The sequence below is a fragment of the Panicum virgatum genome, chromosome 9K (genome assembly GCF_016808335.1).
Source record: "Panicum virgatum strain AP13 chromosome 9K, P.virgatum_v5, whole genome shotgun sequence".
Lineage (NCBI taxonomy): Eukaryota > Viridiplantae > Streptophyta > Magnoliopsida > Poales > Poaceae > Panicum > Panicum virgatum.
In genome coordinates this window covers 51660315-51679470 of record NC_053144.1, presented here as the reverse complement: position 1 = coordinate 51679470, position 19156 = coordinate 51660315, and the positions used below count along the sequence as shown (strand labels likewise).

At 44.9% G+C, this 19156-nt stretch overlaps 3 protein-coding genes across 3 annotated transcripts; 1 reads left to right on the top strand and 2 right to left on the bottom strand.

Moving 5' to 3' along the window:
* The first annotated feature begins 2277 nt into the window (after positions 1-2277).
* Positions 2278-8027, top strand: LOC120648106. The gene is made up of 6 exons (XM_039924864.1): positions 2278-2402; positions 2686-3083; positions 3129-3401; positions 3476-3732; positions 3816-4736; positions 8004-8027. The coding sequence occupies exons 2-6, from the start codon at positions 2690-2692 to the stop codon at positions 8025-8027; spliced, it is 1869 nt and encodes a 622-aa protein (XP_039780798.1). The 5' UTR covers positions 2278-2402; positions 2686-2689.
* A 2508-nt stretch (positions 8028-10535) lies between these two features.
* On the bottom strand, positions 10536-11589 carry LOC120652115 (indole-3-acetic acid-induced protein ARG2-like). Its single transcript, XM_039929827.1, has 2 exons — positions 11416-11589; positions 10536-11124 (listed from the first exon to the last, which is right to left on the bottom strand). The coding sequence occupies exons 1-2, from the start codon at positions 11451-11453 to the stop codon at positions 10878-10880; spliced, it is 285 nt and encodes a 94-aa protein (XP_039785761.1). The 5' UTR covers positions 11454-11589; the 3' UTR covers positions 10536-10877.
* A 2373-nt stretch (positions 11590-13962) lies between these two features.
* Positions 13963-14493, bottom strand: LOC120648105 (dirigent protein 1-like). The gene has a single exon (XM_039924862.1). It carries the CDS (start codon positions 14491-14493, stop codon positions 13963-13965), a length of 531 nt encoding a protein of 176 aa, XP_039780796.1.
* Between the last annotated feature and the right edge of the window lie 4663 nt (positions 14494-19156).

Genomic DNA, 19156 nt, shown 5'->3' with positions numbered 1-19156 from the left:
CGCGCCACATGCATTGGCGCGACAGAGGCTATCTGTCGCGCCGGGGCAAGTGGCGCGACCAAACGAGCTACTTCCTACAAATAAAACCAATACGGGTTGAAATTAAAATATTTTTAAAAAAGGTTAAAAATAAAAAAATCGGACCGCAAAGATTGCACACTTGGATGGATCGGAGCACCATTTCGAATCCTGGTGGTTTTTTTTTGTGAGCGCTATATCGTGAAGCAGCACTTCTTCCACTTCATCAGGCCAGCTGCTTTCTACGTCAAAATGCAAAGCTATTTACACCCTCCATGTGCTGGTACTCGTACGTACTAGTATTTGGATATCTGACCGCATTGCCATTGCTACTTTGCTAGGCAGCGGTAAACCCAGGGGCAGGGGGTAATTAAGGGGAAGAAAGCGGACGTACAGATGCAAGGAGCCAAAGCTTCGAAGAAACCGAGAAAGATGCAGGGTGCAGACGTGCAGCGGCATATCTCCCGTCCGTCCCACGCAACACACCAACGTTGCGCAGGTCAACCAATTCAATTCAGACATTGAGCTCTCTGGTTCAGTAGTAGCGGTCGAAAAAAGTAAAAAGTAAAAAAGAAAATGAAAAGAAAAGAAAAGGAGGTACACGTACGTCCTGCGATTCTGCATCACACACACACATGCAAACGTATAGCCGCTGGCGGCCAAAGCAGGCTGCACGACTCGTGGTCGCAGGTGGTACTATACGAGAGCATGCTGCATTTTTTCACGCGAGGCGGCACTGTAGTTTTGACCGGGCGGTGGAGAGCGCCGCAGCCTGTACCCACCAAGTCACTAGTACTGCTGGTACATATGAACCGGCCGCGGCCTAGTGCCGGTTAGGTTGGATGAACTTGTTCAATATCCTACTAGTTACGTACTTTGTTTAGTTCGTGAAAAAATTTGAATTTTGGTACTCAGCATATTTTATTGTTATTTAACAATTAATATTTAATTATGAACAAATTAGACTTAAAAAATTCATCTCGTATAAAACAGTTATACTATATAATTAATTATTTTATCAACTATATTTAATGCACTATGTCTAAAGATGGGCGCGTAGGCCCATGCACTTCTTTAGTGCTTCGGGCTCTCAGCTGGCGGCCTTGGACGACCATTTTTTTTAGAAAAAAGAATTACAAATCCGGCCTCTATGTTCGTGAACGTACACAGTGACTTATTACAAAGTTTGAAAGAGAAAAAGAGCGCAACCAGTCCCTAGAACAAACAAAGAACTACAGCTGACGATAATTATGCTTCCACCCTCCCTTGACTAGCTCCATAGCAATGATCTCTATGTTTCTGCTCAGCACGGAGAGTGTGTTCTTAGCTTGCTCATCACGCTGCAGCTGCGCCCAGAACCGTAACCAGTACGTTCCCCTGAAAATAACCTGCAAAATCGAATTAACTTTGGCATTGCTAAAAATAATATCATTTCGACATCTACAATTGGCCCAGCAAACAGCAGCGACCCCGACACAAATCAAATTCCTAATCTCTCTAGATTGATTAGCAAGCCAGGAGTGAAACATATGCCGAATTGATCTAGGTGGCGTCGGCCTTGGACGACCTGTGATGTGACTTGCTGGTGTCCAAATATTCCCATGCATGCATACGTACGCGTAGTACGTATATACGTGCACCAGGTACGTTGTACATATATAGGAATAATCCTTAACTGTTGCCTGCACTTGATCTGTACATATATACACATATACTCATGCATGCAGGTACAGTGCGCGCTGCAGCCGCATGCATTGATGCATATGGCAGTATGTAGCAGCATGAGCATATACATACATCATGGGGTTGTTGCGTGCAAGGTTCACAATTTCGGCGGAATTTCGGCGAAATTCCGGTAAATATTCCGTTTCCGCTAGTTACCGGGAAGAGAAATTTCGCTACTTTTCGGTGAATTTCGTTTCGAAATTCAAAAATTCAAAAAAATTTGTAAAAAAAATATGAAAAAAATATGATAAAAAACTAGGTGCTTTTTTGAGCGAGTAGCACTTGAAATCGTTCAAATATAAGTTGATTTGGTTGGTTAAAATCACTAAATGAGTTCGGACCCGTTAACGATGAGTGGACCCGTTAACCCGTTAACACGGTAAACCTTATCTGGTCGTCAGCGTCACCCCTCACGGTCGCCCGAGCCTCTTTTTTCCCCTCCACGGTCTCCTCTCTAGTCCCCTCCGCCGCCGCCGGCGATTTTCGCCTCCCCGCACCGAAATTTCGGCGGAAAGGCGGCGAAATCCGGGAGCGGTGTAGCGGATTCCGTTCCCTGGATGCGCTGTCGGAAGGGATCCGTAATCCGGGCGGATTTCGGTGCGGTTTCGGCGGAAAACCGGTGAAACCGACCGGATTTCGCCTCGGCTCCGGGAACTAAGGTATGAGAAGGTTTTTTTTATGTTGATGCTTGTTGATGTCGATCTAAGTTAGTTGATTTGAGATTCTAGAGACCATGTGACATAGAAAGCATAGAAAAAATCAGTTAGTTGATATGTATGAATTTTTTCATGTTAGTCTCAATGTATGAATTGGTAGTTTTAATGAATTGTTAGTTTATGTGATATTCATGGGTTGTTAGTAGGTATTCATAAAAAAGAACATGAGTTGCTACTTCATGTGTTATTCATGAACTTATACCTTACTATTTTTCTGTAATTGTAGGACAATGCCAGACCTAGTGTGGGAGCATGGCCAAAAGATCAGGGGTGGTTTCAAATGCAAGTATTGCAGGGAGGAGAAGAGTGGGGGAGGAGCAACAAGGTTCAAAGAGCATTTGGCACATAGGGGGAAAGATGTGAAGGACTGCCCTTCGGTTCCAGCCGAAGTTAAGGCCTTCTTTAGTGAGCAGTTGGACAGGAACAAGGCTAGAGCTAAAGCAAGGGCCCGAGAAAAGCTGCTGAGGGACCAATCTGCAAGGGGGCCGCACATTGATCTAGAGAAAGAGGAAGGCCAGGGGCTCGACGAGGATGCAGAACTACAAGCGGCCTTACACCAGTCCCGCCAAGAGTATGAATTTATGCAGCAAGCTGGGCCACGATATGATAGGGGTGGCGGATCGGGATGTAGTAGTCGTCCTGATCGAGGGAGTGGTGGTGTAGGAGCAGGTGGTGGTGTTGGAGGCAGTGGTGGACCGCTGCCTTCGATGTTCAGAAGGAGCCAGTCACAAGTCCCCGAGAGGGTTAGGGACTACCATCTAGGGTTGAGCAGTGGTCCACGGCAGCAAAGGATTGATACCGGCCCATGGACTGTCAAGGGGAGGACATCAAGAGAGCTTCTAGGGAGGGCATGGGCGAAGGCGTGCCATGCTGTCGGTATTCCCGGCCGGAAAGTCGATGACCCATACTTTAAAGCTGCGATCGTGGAGACCCAGAAACAAGGTAACAATGTATATTTTGAGCTACATTACATATCCTTCATTGTGATCTTAATGCTTTCTCTTCTATGACCGCAGGTGTTGGAATCAAAATACCATCAGGGAGGGAGATAGATGGAAAATATTTGGATGAGAATGTGAAGGAGATAGAGAAAGAGATAGAGAAGTGGAAGAACGAGTGGGATGAATGTGGAGTCACGATCATGTGTGATTCGTGGACGGGGCCTATGCGTAACTCGGTCATTAATTTCTTGGTGTATAGCGGTGGCACCATGTATTTCTTGAAGTCCATCAATGTGTCCGACAAAATACAGGACCATCAATACTTGTTGAAGGTAAGTCCATGTATCGAAGCATTGTTCTCACCTTGGCATAAAATATAGGACCATATGCATATCACATTGGCAATGTTGTGCAGGAGATACGAGCAGTGGTCATGAAAGTGGAGCCTCACAATGTGGTTCAGCTTGTCACGGATAATGGTTCGAACTACAAAAAAGCCTGCAAAATTCTCTGTCACGAGTTCCCTACCATTGCATGGCAGCCTTGCCTTGCCCATACCATCAACCTTATGCTGAAGGACATAGGGAAGTGGCCGGAGCATGATGCTTGTATTCGAAGCGCGCAACGAATTTGCAGCTGGCTCTACAACTCCAACAGTTTACACAGCATGATGAGGGAAGCCATCGGTGGAGAGTTGGTCAAGTGGAATGTAACAAGATTTGGGACCAACTACATGTTCCTTGAAAGCATGTATAAGAAGAAGGACCAGTTCATGACATGGTTAGTGTCACCTGAGTTCCGACGGTCCCGCCACTTCAAAAGTGAAACTGGAAGGTACATTTACGAATGCATCACAAGTCTTGAATGGTGGGCGAATATGGAGTATGTGATCAATGATGTTGAGCCTCTGTACATGTTTTTGAGATTTGCTGACACAGACAAGACACCTAATTTGAGTGAGGTGACAATGGAGTATCAAAACATGAGGCAGACATATGCCAGCAAGTTCAGCAGTGACTACCCCCGGTTTGAAAAGATCATGGCTGTGATAGATGCAAGGATGACCACAGTGATGTCAGGCACATATATGGCCACTGCTTGTGCTCTTAACCCTTATGTGCAGTACAGTTTGGGCACATCACAGAAAGTCATGGCAGTAATGCGCAATGGCCTGGAGAAAATGTTGGATACTAATTCAGCAGCAATTGCATTGCAAGAATTTGAAATATTCAGGACGAAGCAAGGTGAGTTCTCTAGTGACATTGCTAGGCGAATGGCCATTGACCGGAAAACTTCACCAGCTGCTTGGTGGGCTACATTTGGGGGAGATACACCAGTGATCATTGTTTTGTGGAGTTATATATATGTTATGCATTATAAACTGTCAATATACACATAATCAGGGGAAATTTTGCCAAAATTTTCAATTTTTCCATATGTACACATCATTTTCTGTTAATTTGCATCATTTTACGGTGACAAAACCGAAATTTCGGTCAAAATTACCGAAATTCCGGTCGGAAAAACCGAAATTTCGGTCAGAATACAACGAAATTTCATTTTTCGAATTCAAAAACACTTTTCGGTCGGAATTACCGAAATTTAGCGAAATTTCGCCCGAAATTCTGTTTCCGCCGGATGGCGGGATTCGGTCCAAAAACGAAAAGGAGAACCCTGGTTGCGTGCCATGACCCAATATAATGATTGTCCTGGGCGCGCCCGGCCGGCCGCGCACGAGATCTACTAGCCCAGCCAGCGTGCATGCATGCATGCGCGTATGGGCAGCCGCACGCCGGCCGGGAGAGATCCATGTCCATGCCGGCCGATCCGATCGATCGGCGACCATGCATTGCATGTGCATGCCAGCGCGCGCGGGTACACACAGACTGCGCAGATGCATGGGCCGAGCGAACAAATTAAACGCATGCTTTGCATGATCGAGACCGGCCAAACGCATGCATCCTCCAATCAGACCGGCGCGGCCGCATGCAAGCACGCGCTAATGAGGCTGCTGGGTCACGCGCGCGGCCGCTGTCGTCGCCCGCCGCGCATGCAGCGGCAGCGGCGCAATCGCGCAATGATGCAAAGCGCCCCGGCGAGGTTGCATGCGCTCGCTCTCTGGCTAGCGCGCGCCGCGCCCTCCCTTGCTCTCTCTCACATGTACGTTGCGCGGTCTACTGGCCTTCCTGGACCGGTCCTCATCCTCACCACCGGGCGGCCGGCCAGGCAGCGAGCGAGAGCGCGAGACAGCCCGCCGCCCATCACGCCGTACGCCCCGCGCACAGCGGCCTTCGTCGCGGCCCTGCCGGCCTCTGCCCGTGCATGCTGGGTTTGCAAGCAAAGCCGCCAAAGCGCGCTCTGCTATCTGCGGGTTGCATGCTGCACAGGGATCGAAAGGCCGGGGATGACCTATAGGCATAGAACGAAAGGATCCGTCGAGAGAGCAAGGTCAGAATATATAATGGCACGCACCACAACACGTGAGAGTGAGACAAAGATGGCAGCCACAGCTTCGAATTTCTCTCCTCCTTCTTGGTATAATAACAGAGAAAAGAGCAAAGGTGCATTAGACGACATTAGTGCATGATGGTTGCTAACCTCCTAATAAGCACTTGACAAGCCTGAGTTTGGGGCCTCATTTCGACCGTGTGTTGTGTATGCTTTGGCCTTCGAGCTGACTGTTAAAGCTCGCCGAGCTTTTCTTAGCTAAAAAGGATGCTGCTGCCCGCTTTATCTGCTCTAATTACAGTTCGCTTTTTAATTTCTTTTTGTACGTGCTTCCTGGCCGACCGTTTAGGACATGCATCCTTTTAATAGAGCAGTAACCAACTGTTGCAACCTAACCACTGCACCTTTTGATAAGCTACCTGCTCACTCATCGCTGATAATAACCATCTAGCGACCTAGGCAAAGTATGTACACTAGCGAACTTGCAAACTAATTAATAACTAGGCGTATAGTCCGCGCATTTGCGCGGCTAGTATTGAAAATTCAAAAATTTACATGTCGTTGTATCCTTACTTAAAGGTTATACTATTTTTTTACCATACATCATCATGTTCATTATCGTAAATTATGTCTTATTATTGATTAAAACAATTCAACTATGATCTATCTATAATAACAATTTAATTTTTTGAGCTTTAATAATATTATGCAGATAATTATTCTTATTTTCATTTTATTTTGATTGATTGTCTTTAGCTTTAATTTTTATTAATAGTATATATTTGTAACTGATACATAGATAAATGGTGTTTTATATTTAATTTTTTATATTGGCATTGGTGGGTGATTTTTAATTAGGCACCGCGGTATTTTAGGCTAATTTTTATCGTAATGGCAGTGATGGGTAATTTTTGTTTTTCTATTTTTTTCGATTAACATGGAAATTTTTAGGCCTTGCGAGCGAATGTGGAGGTTCCATTTGTTGGCCAAATAATAAGATAATAGATTAAACGACCCCCCCCCCCCCACCCACACCCACACTAGTACCAGATGATCTAGGATCTCTCTCTCTCTCTCTCTCTCCATATATTGGAACACTAAAAATACATCATGTTTAGAACAATATATATTTTAAAAACGATCGATCGAAATATAGCTTACAAAGAAAGATAATTAAGACAAAATGAAAAAAAAGGAGAAAGGGTTCACTCACGCTGGGCCGATCTGACACGGTACGGTCTTGTTGGGCTACGTTTCTTTCTCTCAGCTGAGTCCAATCTTGCTCTACATGGGCTAAGCATGCACCACCACCAGCGGGCCTCAAATCTTGGAGGTCCTAGAGACCACCAGGCCCAGCGTGGGCAGAAGAGCTGAGCTCTCGGTTGAAGCACCATAGTTGTAATTTGTTTTATTTTCATAGTTGTCTTTATAAGTTGTGGGATGTAAACTACTAGAAATTTATATGAAATATATTCCCGGTTTCTAAAAAAAAAGCTGAGCTCTTAGCGCCTCCCAAGTCCCAATGCAGCATGCAGGCTCTCAGCCTATCACTGTCCCTCTCTCGCAGGCACAAGAATAAAAATAGGTGATGAACGGGTCCCACAAATAGCAAAAGTAAGAAGATATGAAATTAAAAATGCCTTACATGTGGGTCCCACAAGATGATGTGGCCAATCAGGGGCTACTCGGTGTAGCGCACGTGATTGTTTGTCAAGTGTAAGAGCAAGTTTTATAATATCGCCGGCTACTGGCTGCGAGCGCACGCCTCCCCATGCACGAGGGCGCGGACTCCAAATGGTGTCGCAGCAAACTGAGCCAATAGAAGCACAGGAATCAGCGGTGGCAGGGTTTCCGCCGGCAAAAAGCGTGTAGCAAATTGTTCGCTCTCATCTCTCTCTTGTTTTCTCTCACATCCATGTTAGATACCGCCCACTCAACACCGTTTATAATACCAGCTCTAAAAGGCTGCCCCCAGATGATACGCCGCTAACATTTTTTCCCTTACATTACACACGACCTAAAAAAATAACCCAAATTGATTACATACCTCAAAGATTATTTGATTAATATAAAGTTGGAGATATTTAAATTATGAAATATATATTTTCTAAACCGATTAGCATAACTCGCGTTACTGCGATGTGATTGATCACAGAAGCGGTTCGCCATCGATTCATGATAATTAATTGGGACAATTGCAAGACTGCCCTTATTTTGAGCTTCAATTCCATGTTTGCCCTCATTATTTTAACTTTGCACATTTACCCCTGCTTTTCCAAATCGAATGCACCGTCTGCCCCTCTTTCTTATCACCGTGAGCTGAAGTTTAATAAAGGACCCAAAAAAATGTTTCGAAAAAAGAGAAAAAGGGAGAAAGACTAAAGTACCCCTTATCCAAATAACACGTCGCCTCTCCTCGCTCTCTGTTTCTGTCCGCGAGGCTAGGGTTCATGGCGGCGGCCGGCGGGCGGGAGCTAGGCGGCCGGCGTGCGGGAGCTGGGCGGCCGGCAGCACCACATCCACTGTGCCGCCCCCTCCCCAGGCTGCCGCCGCCCCCTTCCCAGGCCGCCGCCACCCCCTCCCCTCACTGTGTCGGCCCGCCGCCCCTCAGGTCGCCACTCCTCAAGCCGCCGCCCTCCCAAGGCCTGCGCAGGGCCCCGCCGCCCGCTCGATCGGCGCGCCCGCGTGGGGGGCCGCGCATGGGGGGCGCCGGCACCGGAGACCACCCGATCGGTGCCGCAGCGCCGCCGTGGCCAGGCCACCTCACTGCCTCTCCGCCCGAGGTGAGGGCAAGGGTAGGACCCCCTCCACCTCCTCAAACTCGTCCGCCGCCGCTAGCCCCCCTCCCCAACCTTGCAGCGCCGCCACCATGGCCGCCGCCGCTCACCTCCGCCCGCCGCCGTCGCACCACCCCTACAGGCCGCCTCCGCCCAAATTAAGGGAGGGGATCGATTCCCCGCGGCCCCCTCTCCGTTTCCCCCTAGCCCCGGCCGCCGCCACGCCCTGGGCCGCCGGCGAGGCCCGCCGCTGGCGCCCTGCCCCCCTCCTCTGTTTCACGGGAGAGAGGAGGAAGAAGGGCAAAATTGCCCAAAGGCCCCTGCCCTTTTCTTTTTTTTATTTAAAAGTCCCCCTTCTCTCCTTCACGGAACAGGAGCAATTGACATGGCGAGGGTATTTTTGTCTTTTGATCTTGTACTTAACACCGTTAACTCTCCTTCACGGAATAGGGGCAAGTGGAACCTTCAGATTCAAAAAATAGGGGCAAACATGCAAAGTTAAAAAAATAGGGGCAAACGTGCAATTACAGCTTAAAATAAGGGTAGTATTGCAATAGACCCTAATTAATTTTGTTGGACCAATACTTTATTCTGTTCTTTTCGGACCGCGGGCCACCAGATTCCATTTTCTTTGCGGGCCTGACTCTCGTCTGATTTTACTTCGTGGGCACTAGAAACGTGAACAGCCTAACCAAAAGCTAATATTTCTCTTAAATGAATTAGTACATGGTAAAAATCGTGATACCAAACCAAAACGTACAACTTAATAACCAAATGAATAGCCTAAACAAATATTATTACTATGGAAAAATGTATTTGGAACTGGAACTTTTTGTTGCATCCAAGACAAGAACGAAAAGTTTTCCGCTAGACAAATATTAAATTTGTTACAATGAAACAAATTTTAGAATTTGTTGCATCCAACTGGATTATTGGAACAAATATTAGAATTTGTTCAATTAGATCTAATATTACCCTTAGAACAAATTGTTCCATTTGGAATAAAAGGAACAAAATTTTCCATTGGAACAAATTCTAGAATTTGTTCAATTGGATCCAATCTTACCATTGGAACCCAAAAAAAATTTCTAATTTTTTTCATTAGAATAAAATGTGTCTACTAGATCTGAGGAAACATATGAAGTCAATCATATAAAAATATTTAGTATATATAACCTATGAAAAAGTGTAAATCTATAAATTTGAGTGTGTGAAATAAGGAAAGAACGAAACTAGAATAATAAAATAAGAGGATAGATGAGAAAAGAATGGGTAAGAATAATGGAATGAAAATAAGAGAATAATAATTTAAAATATTATTATAATAACATAATTTGGCCTCTTAGGTGGTTTTCCATTTTGTGAGAATTAAAATATTCAATTTTAAACTAAAACATTTATAAGTAATTCATTTAAAGTCAAAAAAATTACGAAATGAGTATCAAAACTTTTCTAAAAATGTAACCTATCTATAGGCACAATATTTGTCAGTTATTTATATCTAAATTTTTTATGTTTATAATATTTGGTTGCTTATAGTTATACTTATTATTTTTAGTAACTAAGTTTCAAATGGAGCAATAATTGATAGGTTACATTTTTAGAAAAAAATTTGGTACAAGTTTCATATTTTTTGAATTTAAAATGAATTAGTTTGGATTTTCTAGATCTAATTAGATGTTTTTAAAAACCACCTTCTAAACCACCCCAAGGGTCAAATTTGTCCGGTTTTGACAGTTGGATGGTCTATATAGTCCGATTTTGTAGTTAAAGGTTAAAAATCGAACTTTTGCGACAGTTGGAAGGTGTAAATCGGACTTTTCCCTAAGAATTTTTTTATATAAATGGGTGGATGGGGTATGTTGTAGTGTCATATCTTGAGCATATCTGAAATTGTAATGGCATGCTTCTGATACAATAAATAGTAATTGTAATGGCATGAATCCAATTAGCTCATTCTAAAACTCACACTCTTATCATATCTATCTCTTTAAGCCCACACAAAATCCTAACAAATCTGAGGAAAGAAAGTAAAAGGAGTCTGGAAGAGATAGTTTGTTCACGTGACTTTGATGGTATACATAACACACAAAAGTGGGATGGATAAGATGGGTCGATCGTATCTCGTCCCATCTGGACTCTATTTTACATGAGCATACATGTATATACTCCACCTGCAAACATTCTCTGTTTCGTCGGATGCCTCGAAATCATTTGGCGATGTTATACGATAGTATTAGCCCACATGCCGGTCACTGTTCTTCACTTGTGGTGGAGCAGCGCCGGTTGCGGAGCTCCACGGCGTCGACCTCTTGGAACCGGTTCTCCGGGATCCAGCAGCCGGTCTTGGGATCCCTCATCCAGAACACGTCCTTGTTGCCCGTCGCCCTCCCGCCATCCGCCGCGCCGCCGCCGTCGGCCGCCGCCCTCCCCACGGCGGCGGCAGCGGAGCCGTGAACGTTCACCGCTCTCGCGTACACGCCGTAGCTTCGCTGACTCCTATATACAAGCACAGCACGCCAAAATTAGTGCCAAACAATGCGTATATATACATAATACACAACACCCGACTTAATAGTTAAAACTAATTAATTAGTTAAAACTAATTAATTAGTTAAAACTAATTAATTAGTTAAAACTAATTAGTGTAATAGTAGAAGAAGAAAAAACTAGTCTGCTGGAAGAGCAAAAGTAGTCCAAGTAACCTAGCCTACTGCTAGTCTGTTTGTACATAATAGTATAGGCTAATGAAGAAGTGCTAATTAATGACGAAGAAATGATTCAAATTACTTGATGAGACCGGAGACGACGCTGCTTATCTTGGACATTGTCACAGCTATATATCCAAGGAGCCTAACTAGCTGGAAAAGAAAGATACGCAACTAGATTTTTTTTCCCGTTTGCTTCGGTTGTGACTTGTGAGACGAGCTGGGCGTCGAAGATGTGCATCTTATAATGGCCGAAGAGGCACGCAGAATATAGGAGAGGACGTCGAATCTTGCAAAAGCTTTGGACAGGGGGAACTTCCCCGGCGGGCCACTTATTCTCGGCCTAATTTCTGGATCGGTACCTCTACGCCTAACATGCTTATCACCTGGCGGCTGCGTGGCTACTTTTCTCTTTCTTATTTTCTAGCACAAAAACGTGAACCTCGATGGAGCACTCGTGCCTTTCGGTAGTTTAATTAGCTGGCACACCACCTCATGTAATATACGATATTTATGCCGTGGGGCATATGTATTGGTTCCTGATGAAGATATTAAAGTGTTCCATGTGAGTGGCAGTCAAGTTCTTCTGCCAAGCCTTGATTAATGAATCTACAAAATCCCACTAATTGGATCTGACTAAATCTGGGTATTGTGGACATTCCCTCATTTCCATTCCGAAGCAACTACTATAGTAGAACAACTAGCTAAGTATGGGTCGACGAGCTGTTTTCGTGCCGTGCCGCCCTAAGCACGACCCAAAATACAGGCCATGTCATACGGCCCATCGTGCTGAGATTCTAGGCACGACACGGCCCTCATGTTTGTGTCGTACCAGCACAGCTCAAAATATTTCGTGACGTGCCGTGCTTTGGGTCGTGCCAAATGATTATGCTGCAGCCCGACCGAAAATGACACGGCTCAAGTCCGAGCTCTAGTTCTATCCACAGCTAGACTAAGCCTAACCGCACTCGCTCCACAATATTTATCGATGTGCCAGCTCTTGATTTTATTAAACAGGGAAGTAGTGATGGGCTGAGGCCGTCACCTTTGAGTCTAAAACGCAGATGAGCATTAGTGTTGCCCGGCCCGTTACTTTTGAATATGTCATTTTTTTTTCATATTCTCCTTTTCACAGTCGGATGATGCCGCTGTCCCCTCCTCCCCCGAGAGGCCAAGAACGTTTATGGTAGTGCCTCCTTCTCGGAGTGGGCATATTAATCGAAAACAGAAAACCGAACAGAAATAATCAAAATAACTGAAACAAAAAAATCGGTTCCAGAAAGAATGAAACCGAAATATTTGGTTCCTACTCACGGATAACTGAATTAACCGAAGAACCGAATTACACAAACGTTGCATTCTATAAGAGTATATTTAGTTTACATATATATGATGTATCATACTTCAATTGCTATATATTTCTCTTATTATCAATTATTATTCTCTGAAATAGAGGAAGTATTGTCTAAATTTGTTGTAGAATATGTTTATTTTTCTTGTTATCTTAGCTTCTGGTGAAAAAAATTCTGTTAGTTCGGTTAGAACCAAAACCAAACTGAAATAACCGAGAACCGAAATACTCGGTTTCTGAAATTTGTTGGAACCAATCGATTCCTATTTTTTTAGAAACTGAATTTCTTTAAAACCCGAAAAACCAAACCGAACTGAACCAAATGCCCGCCCTGACCTCCTAGCTCCTTCCCAGAGCATGACAGCATCAGTGCTCCCTCCTTCACTAAGTTCTCCACTCCCCCAAGCCTGCGTCTCCAACCTCCTCTTCCCTAACCCTTGGTGCTGGTCTCCTCCTCCTCTCATGAGCCTGGGACCCACCGCCTCTTCCTCTTTCTTTGGTGAGTTCTCCTTTCTCCAAAAATTTTCCTATGGCTTGGACTTCACCAAGTGCTAATTTGGTATAGTAAAACAAAAACAGCTTACACCCTCTAGTTATCAGAAATATTTTATGGAATTTTAAAATATTGAAGTTGAAACTAAAAAAAATCATAACCAATTCATTTAAGATTAGGAAAATACAAAATAGATGTCCATTTTTAAAAAAATATAACCTATCTGATGGTAATTTAATTGTTAATTATTTGGATCCATCTTTTGTGTTACTAGTGTTTATTTACTTGCAGTTATGCCTATTAGTGTTTAGTAAATAAGATTAAAATAGATTATGAATAGAAAATTTATATTTTTAGAAAAAATTTGGTACTAGTTTCATATTTTTCTTATTTAGAATGAATTAGGTTTGATTTTTAGATCTAACCAATTTTTTTATTTTTTAGTAAATATAAAAAACACCTTTGAAACTAATCAAGGGCTAAATTTGTTCAGTTTTAACAGTTGAGTGGTTCCCGTTATCTGGTTTTACAGCTGGATGTTGAAACTCGGATTATTGTGCTAGTTCGAAGTTGGAAATTTGATTTTTTTTTTACCAAAAAGAAACACATGTTCGAAACAGAAATAAGTTACTTGTAAACGGAAGACGCGAAAGTAAACGGTTTCGTCTAGTTGATCGCGTGGGAACTGAATCAGTTCACACTCTCAACTGTTATTTACAAAATTAAAAAAGAGCATTGCTATCAAGTGTCTAACGAAGTAGGTAACTAGCTATCTAGAGCTGATTTCAGCCACTGATCATGACGTAAAGATCCATCTCGAAGACGACGGTGCTGGGCGTGGGGTTCCCGATCTTGGTCACGAGGCTGTACCCCCTCGCCCGCCGAAACCTTCCCGTGCCGCCCACCACGGCGAGCTCCACCACGTCCTCGCCGTCGGCGCCGAGGTCGACGCGGCCGTCCACCACCAGCGTGCCGCCGCCGTAGTCCCCTTCCTCGAACGCGAGGTTCAGGATGGCGCACGACGCCGCGGGGTTCCCCAGGTCGGCTTGCACGAGCATCCCCTGGGCGCGGCCGAGGAACTGCGACGCCGGGTCCGGCCCCTCGCGGAGCTCGTCGTCGATCGCGCCGACGCCGCCGAACGAGGAGTTGCCCCCGAGCAAGGCCGTGCTGGCGGCGCCGGCGACGGTCTCGTGGACGTAGAGGTGGAGGTGGGTCATGCCATCGTCCCCGGCCGCTGCCACGGCTGCGACGACGGCAGCGGCGAGCAAGGCGAGGATCCGGAGACGAGGAGCCGTCGCCGGAGATGCCGTGGACATGGCGTGTATTTGTCGGTGTTTGTTGGATTGTAAACTATTCAGGGTGAAGCGAGGTTCTATATGGGACAGACAGGACAGGCGCTAGAAATTAGAATACCAGACGAGCGATGTGAAGTTAGATGATAGCCATGGATGAGGTGCAGGGTACAAGAAAGTCAGTAGAGGAGCAGGTTTGCTTGGCGATGGAATTTTGTATGCGAGAGGAAGCTGGGGAGGAACTGATTGGTGGTCGTTGGAGAATATTAGTCAGCTCTACCAACCATGAGGTCAACAACTAACTGCTACCACTCTCAAGGTCTCACGCATACTGTATCCGACAAGGTTTCTTTGCAAGCCTGTAAAATACAAGAAAGAATTTGCCTTAGCTCAGCTTAGAGCAACGAGTTCTCTTAGTGACCCAATGAAGGAATGGATAGGCAACCATTTGTAATTTCTCTTATTTTTTGTATCTTTTTTTGTTTCTTGTGACTTTGTACAAGAACTCCTTTTTCCTTTTTTAATATATATAATCAGTAGGGGAGCACTTCCCTCTCCTGTTTCCTAAAAAAAAGTACCGTGTGTGCTGAGATGAAGAACTACTGTATTCTGTCGCTACGATCTTTTATTTCTTTATGATTACTTTGTCAAATTACAAAGTTTCGTCCGGAACATGAGTACAATTTGAAGCATGAGTGAAAAAAAAAAACACTACGCGGCCGTGGAGCGCGTCGTGCGGCCACAATTCCTCAAGCCACCTCGAGAGGCTCCAAAAGGCCAGGCAGAGATAACCTCCACCGCTCCACGGTCGCTTGCATAAGTGGCAGTACATTTCTAAAACTTGCTACTTGTGAGCTTACCACTCATGTGTTTTCTATTCACCTAAACATCTACTGTAAATTATCTCATTTAGCTTACTGCATATAGCAGCCTCTGCTTTTTTGCAGCAAAATAGCCTGGATCAAAGAAACTATCGAACCTTATGCGCGTTGAATCATCTGACCAATGCCATCAAGTGAGGAAAAGAGTGCATGATTGTGAGCGCAGAGGGGCAGCCAAAGCGTCAAAATTAGCAACCTAATTACTCACAAGCATTTCACTAAACAGTTTAGATACGCATATCAGAACAGCCACATAGTATCGATTATTCAAATATGGTGTTGTTCAAACTTCACAATTAGGAATATACTACTCGTTGTTGGCGTCCCCATCGAGGCCGCTCGCCGTCGCCGTCGCCGCGCCTATGGCCTCCTTGTCGGGGACTCGCTCGGTCGGGGCCGCGCGCCACTGCCGCAGTTGTTGGCTCCCAGCGTGAGCGAGCAGCCGCCGCCGCCACCGTGAGCTCCGACGCGGGTGGGCCGCCGCCGGCGCGGGCCTCCCCACGCGGGCGAGCTAAGGAGAGAGGGAGAGAACAACATCAGAAGAAGAAGATGACAAGTGGGGCCCGCTCGTCATTGAGAGAGGGAGAGAATTAAGTGGGAAGGAATGTGGATGATATTGGGTCCCCTTAACAGTTTTCTCAAAAACCACAACTACTCAACCAAATAGCTTTTAACTTTTTACACAGCACATAGCTCGCAGCAGCTTTTCTACTGCCCACAGTCTACAATAGCTTTTTCAAAAGTCATAGCTCAACCAAACACACCCTCAAACTACTGTACCCTTTTATGTCTTGATAGTATCTTGTTGTCAAAAAATAGTGCAAAAGTGGTCCACACACACTTGGAGAAGCACAATTGCTCAGTCGAGGTATTTCACGTAAAATCTTTTTGTCCTATAGTGCCCTTCTTTGTTTGCTATATACTCCCTCCGTCTTAAAATAATTGCACATCGAGAATTTGAAATTTGTCCCACAAAAAATTGTCACTTAACCCAACTACCATAAAAGACAAGAGTATCCGGAGTATTTAAAAAAACAAGATAGTGTCCGGATCCTTCTTACAAAAGCCAAATGTATAATTTCACACCATGCATTGGTTTGTATGTCCGGTCTTAGAATTGTATTTATTTGGAGACGGAGGGAGTATATGGCACCACCCAGACCTTTTAATTTGGATTATCTTGAAAACACCAATAGATTTAGATAAGATTTAGATATAGTGTGTATCCCATTATAACGTACTAGTTGGTTGGTCTTTGCGTGTGTATCCCACAATGCAAAGTTGCACATCAACACAGCACGGCTTCAATTAATTCTAGCGTATTTCATACCAGGTTTTTCGTTCAAAGCTTGGCCCATTCTGGCTCAGTCACGAGGTCTTCAACGTGTTTGGGCCATGGGGTGCTGCGCTGCGTTCGTTGAGAACAAGGACAAGCAAGGAGGATTCACAGAACTGGAGGGCGGCGCTTCACCTGCCAGGCCGCTTCTAGGAAGGCCCACGCCTACATACATGTTCCGGGATCGAGGGTACTGTTCCTCGACCAGAAAATACCAATCTTATTCCATAAACGCGAGGTTATTTTCATTCCCGTCTTGTAAAAACCTCTCAATTCCGTTCCTTCACCCCGTTCCTCGACCCTAACCTCGAATCTTTGTGACTATGGTCCGGACCATCTCCTTTCGCAGACTCGAGCATCGCGTTTCAAGGCGCGCCTGAAAGGATCGTGGCCCAAAAAGAGGGGTTGAATTGAGACTTTTTCAATATTCTACTTAGTCCTTAACCTAGACTAGTATTGCACAATCTACAAATTTGAAACCTAGTCACTAGAGCATGCTAGCAAAAGATCCTTAGGTAGGTAAACACACTATCATGATCATTTTGTCTAGATGTTTGCACACTAGCAAGATCAATACCTAAGCAAGAGATCACACTACCATGCAAGTTGTCTTAGTCAATCTACAAGCAATCAAAAGCAAGAATAACAACAAATGGATTTAATTGTTTGAAATAAAAGTAAGGGACACGAGACAATCGGATTTTTTCCCGTGGTATCGAGGAGTTGACGCTCCCCCCGAATCCATGTTGGAGCACCCACACAAGGGTACAGCTCCCTTGCTTCACCAAGGAGCAAGTGATCACTAAGAATGCTCATTCTCCATCTCCGGAACGGCGAGCTTCACACCGTATACAATCTTCTTGTCTTGGGGCTCCCACAAACTCCAAGAGCTCACCAAAAACCTCCCGATCACCAAGACCGGCTAGGTGCCGTCAAACACCAAGAGTAACAAGCTCCTAAGCCTTCACTTGACCTACACTCAGTTGGCCCTAGCTCAAGCACTCTTGCTACACTTGTAAAGGATGAATTCTTCAAGGTTGAAGCACAAACAATGTACTAGATCTTCTCTCTTTTGCTCAAAGCACTTGCTCTTCTTCTCAAGGGTGGCCTCAAGTATTCAGGGTGTCAAAGACACTTCAAATGAGCCAGGGGGTGCCCTTATATAGAGTGGAAAGAGTTACATAGCCGTTGGAAATCCACTGCAGAAAAATCGAGACCACCGGAAGAACCGACGGGATAGAAAGTGAAAGCATCGGTTCAACCTGTCTCTCTGTGTCCAATTAGTAGCCGTTGGGGTTCTGACACAGTATACAGGCTTGCGTCATTGCACCGGTGCATGCTCCGTAGGGGCATCGGTTCAACCGGTGCTGAAGAGGTTCACTGATCAACTCAAACAAGCTCTCTGGAACATAGTATATCCAATGCACCGGTGCTTGATTCTGAAGCGTCGGTTCAACCGGTGCTGAAGGCGAGTTGAGGTCTACCAAAACATGCTCTCTGGAACATAGTACATCTAATGCACCGGTGCTTTGCTTGGGACCCTCGGTTCAACCGGTGCTATAGAGACTGTTGACTTGATTTCTGCTTGCATCCAAAGAAGATAGACCGACAGGGCGTCGGTCCTTCCGCCAAGCATCGGATGCACCGATGCATGGGTCATCGGTTAAACCGGTGATACTGTTTTTCTTGATTTTCAGCTGAATTGACTTGAAGTTTATATGTTACTTTGATTGTTTCTTCTTCCAAGTGTTTTGTTGACTTCTTTTGACTATCTTGAGCTGTTTTTAAGCGAGTGTGCAAGATTTCTAAGGCCAACTCAATTTTGGTCAAGCTACTAACTTATGAACCCCTCTTAATAGTACGGTCAAGAACTAAAAACTATAAACCCTAGCTAAATCAAGTGTCCTTCATCTCCTTGTGACACTTGAGACTAGAAAGATCCTTAATCTTTTAAAATTGAGTCCTTGGCACGCATGGTTGTTCCAATTGAGGGGTCTCTTTTCACATTTCATATGAGACTAATCTAATCATTAATTTTTCCTTCAAAACACACGTTAGTCGCATACGGTTGTCATTAATCACTGAAACTTACCATAAGCATCTATCGGCCTAGATGCACTTCAATCTCCTCCCTTTTGGTGATTGATGACAACACAAAGTAGAGATACAAAGATATGAAATTGAAACACGATCAACAAGCATGCATTACTAGAAATAAAGCACATGTAGGGACATGTCAACACAGAGCATACATAATATCCAAATAACATGTCCATACACAAAATCCATGAAGATCCAAACACGTCACAAACCACCAAGCTCCCCCTATCTCTACTCCCTCTATCTATCTCCCCCTTTGGCAACAAAGCACAAAAAAGAAAGGCGATCTAGTCCCGAGCTGGAGAAGGCGGGGTCTTCAGGCTGGGTCCGGTGGAGAACTGAGCGGCGGAGAAGTCGGCGTCGTCGTCCG

Excerpts from the sequence above, each read along its gene's own strand:
- LOC120648106 (XM_039924864.1), top strand. The coding sequence starts at position 2,690 with ATGCCAGACCTAGTGTGGGAGCATGGCCAAAAGATCAGGGGTGGTTTC. Across the intron at positions 3,084-3,128 it reads TGATAGGGGTGGCGGATCGG|GTGGTGGTGTTGGAGGCAGT; the intron begins GATGTAGTAGTC and ends GTGTAGGAGCAG. Across the intron at positions 3,733-3,815 it reads ACCATCAATACTTGTTGAAG|GAGATACGAGCAGTGGTCAT; the intron begins GTAAGTCCATGT and ends AATGTTGTGCAG.
- LOC120652115 (XM_039929827.1), bottom strand. The coding sequence starts at position 11,453 with ATGTCCAAGATAAGCAGCGTCGTCTCCGGTCTCATCAA. Across the intron at positions 11,125-11,415 it reads GTCGTCTCCGGTCTCATCAA|GAGTCAGCGAAGCTACGGCG; the intron begins GTAATTTGAATC and ends GCTTGTATATAG.
- LOC120648105 (XM_039924862.1), bottom strand. The coding sequence starts at position 14,493 with ATGTCCACGGCATCTCCGGCGACGGCTCCTCGTCTCCGGATCCTCGCC.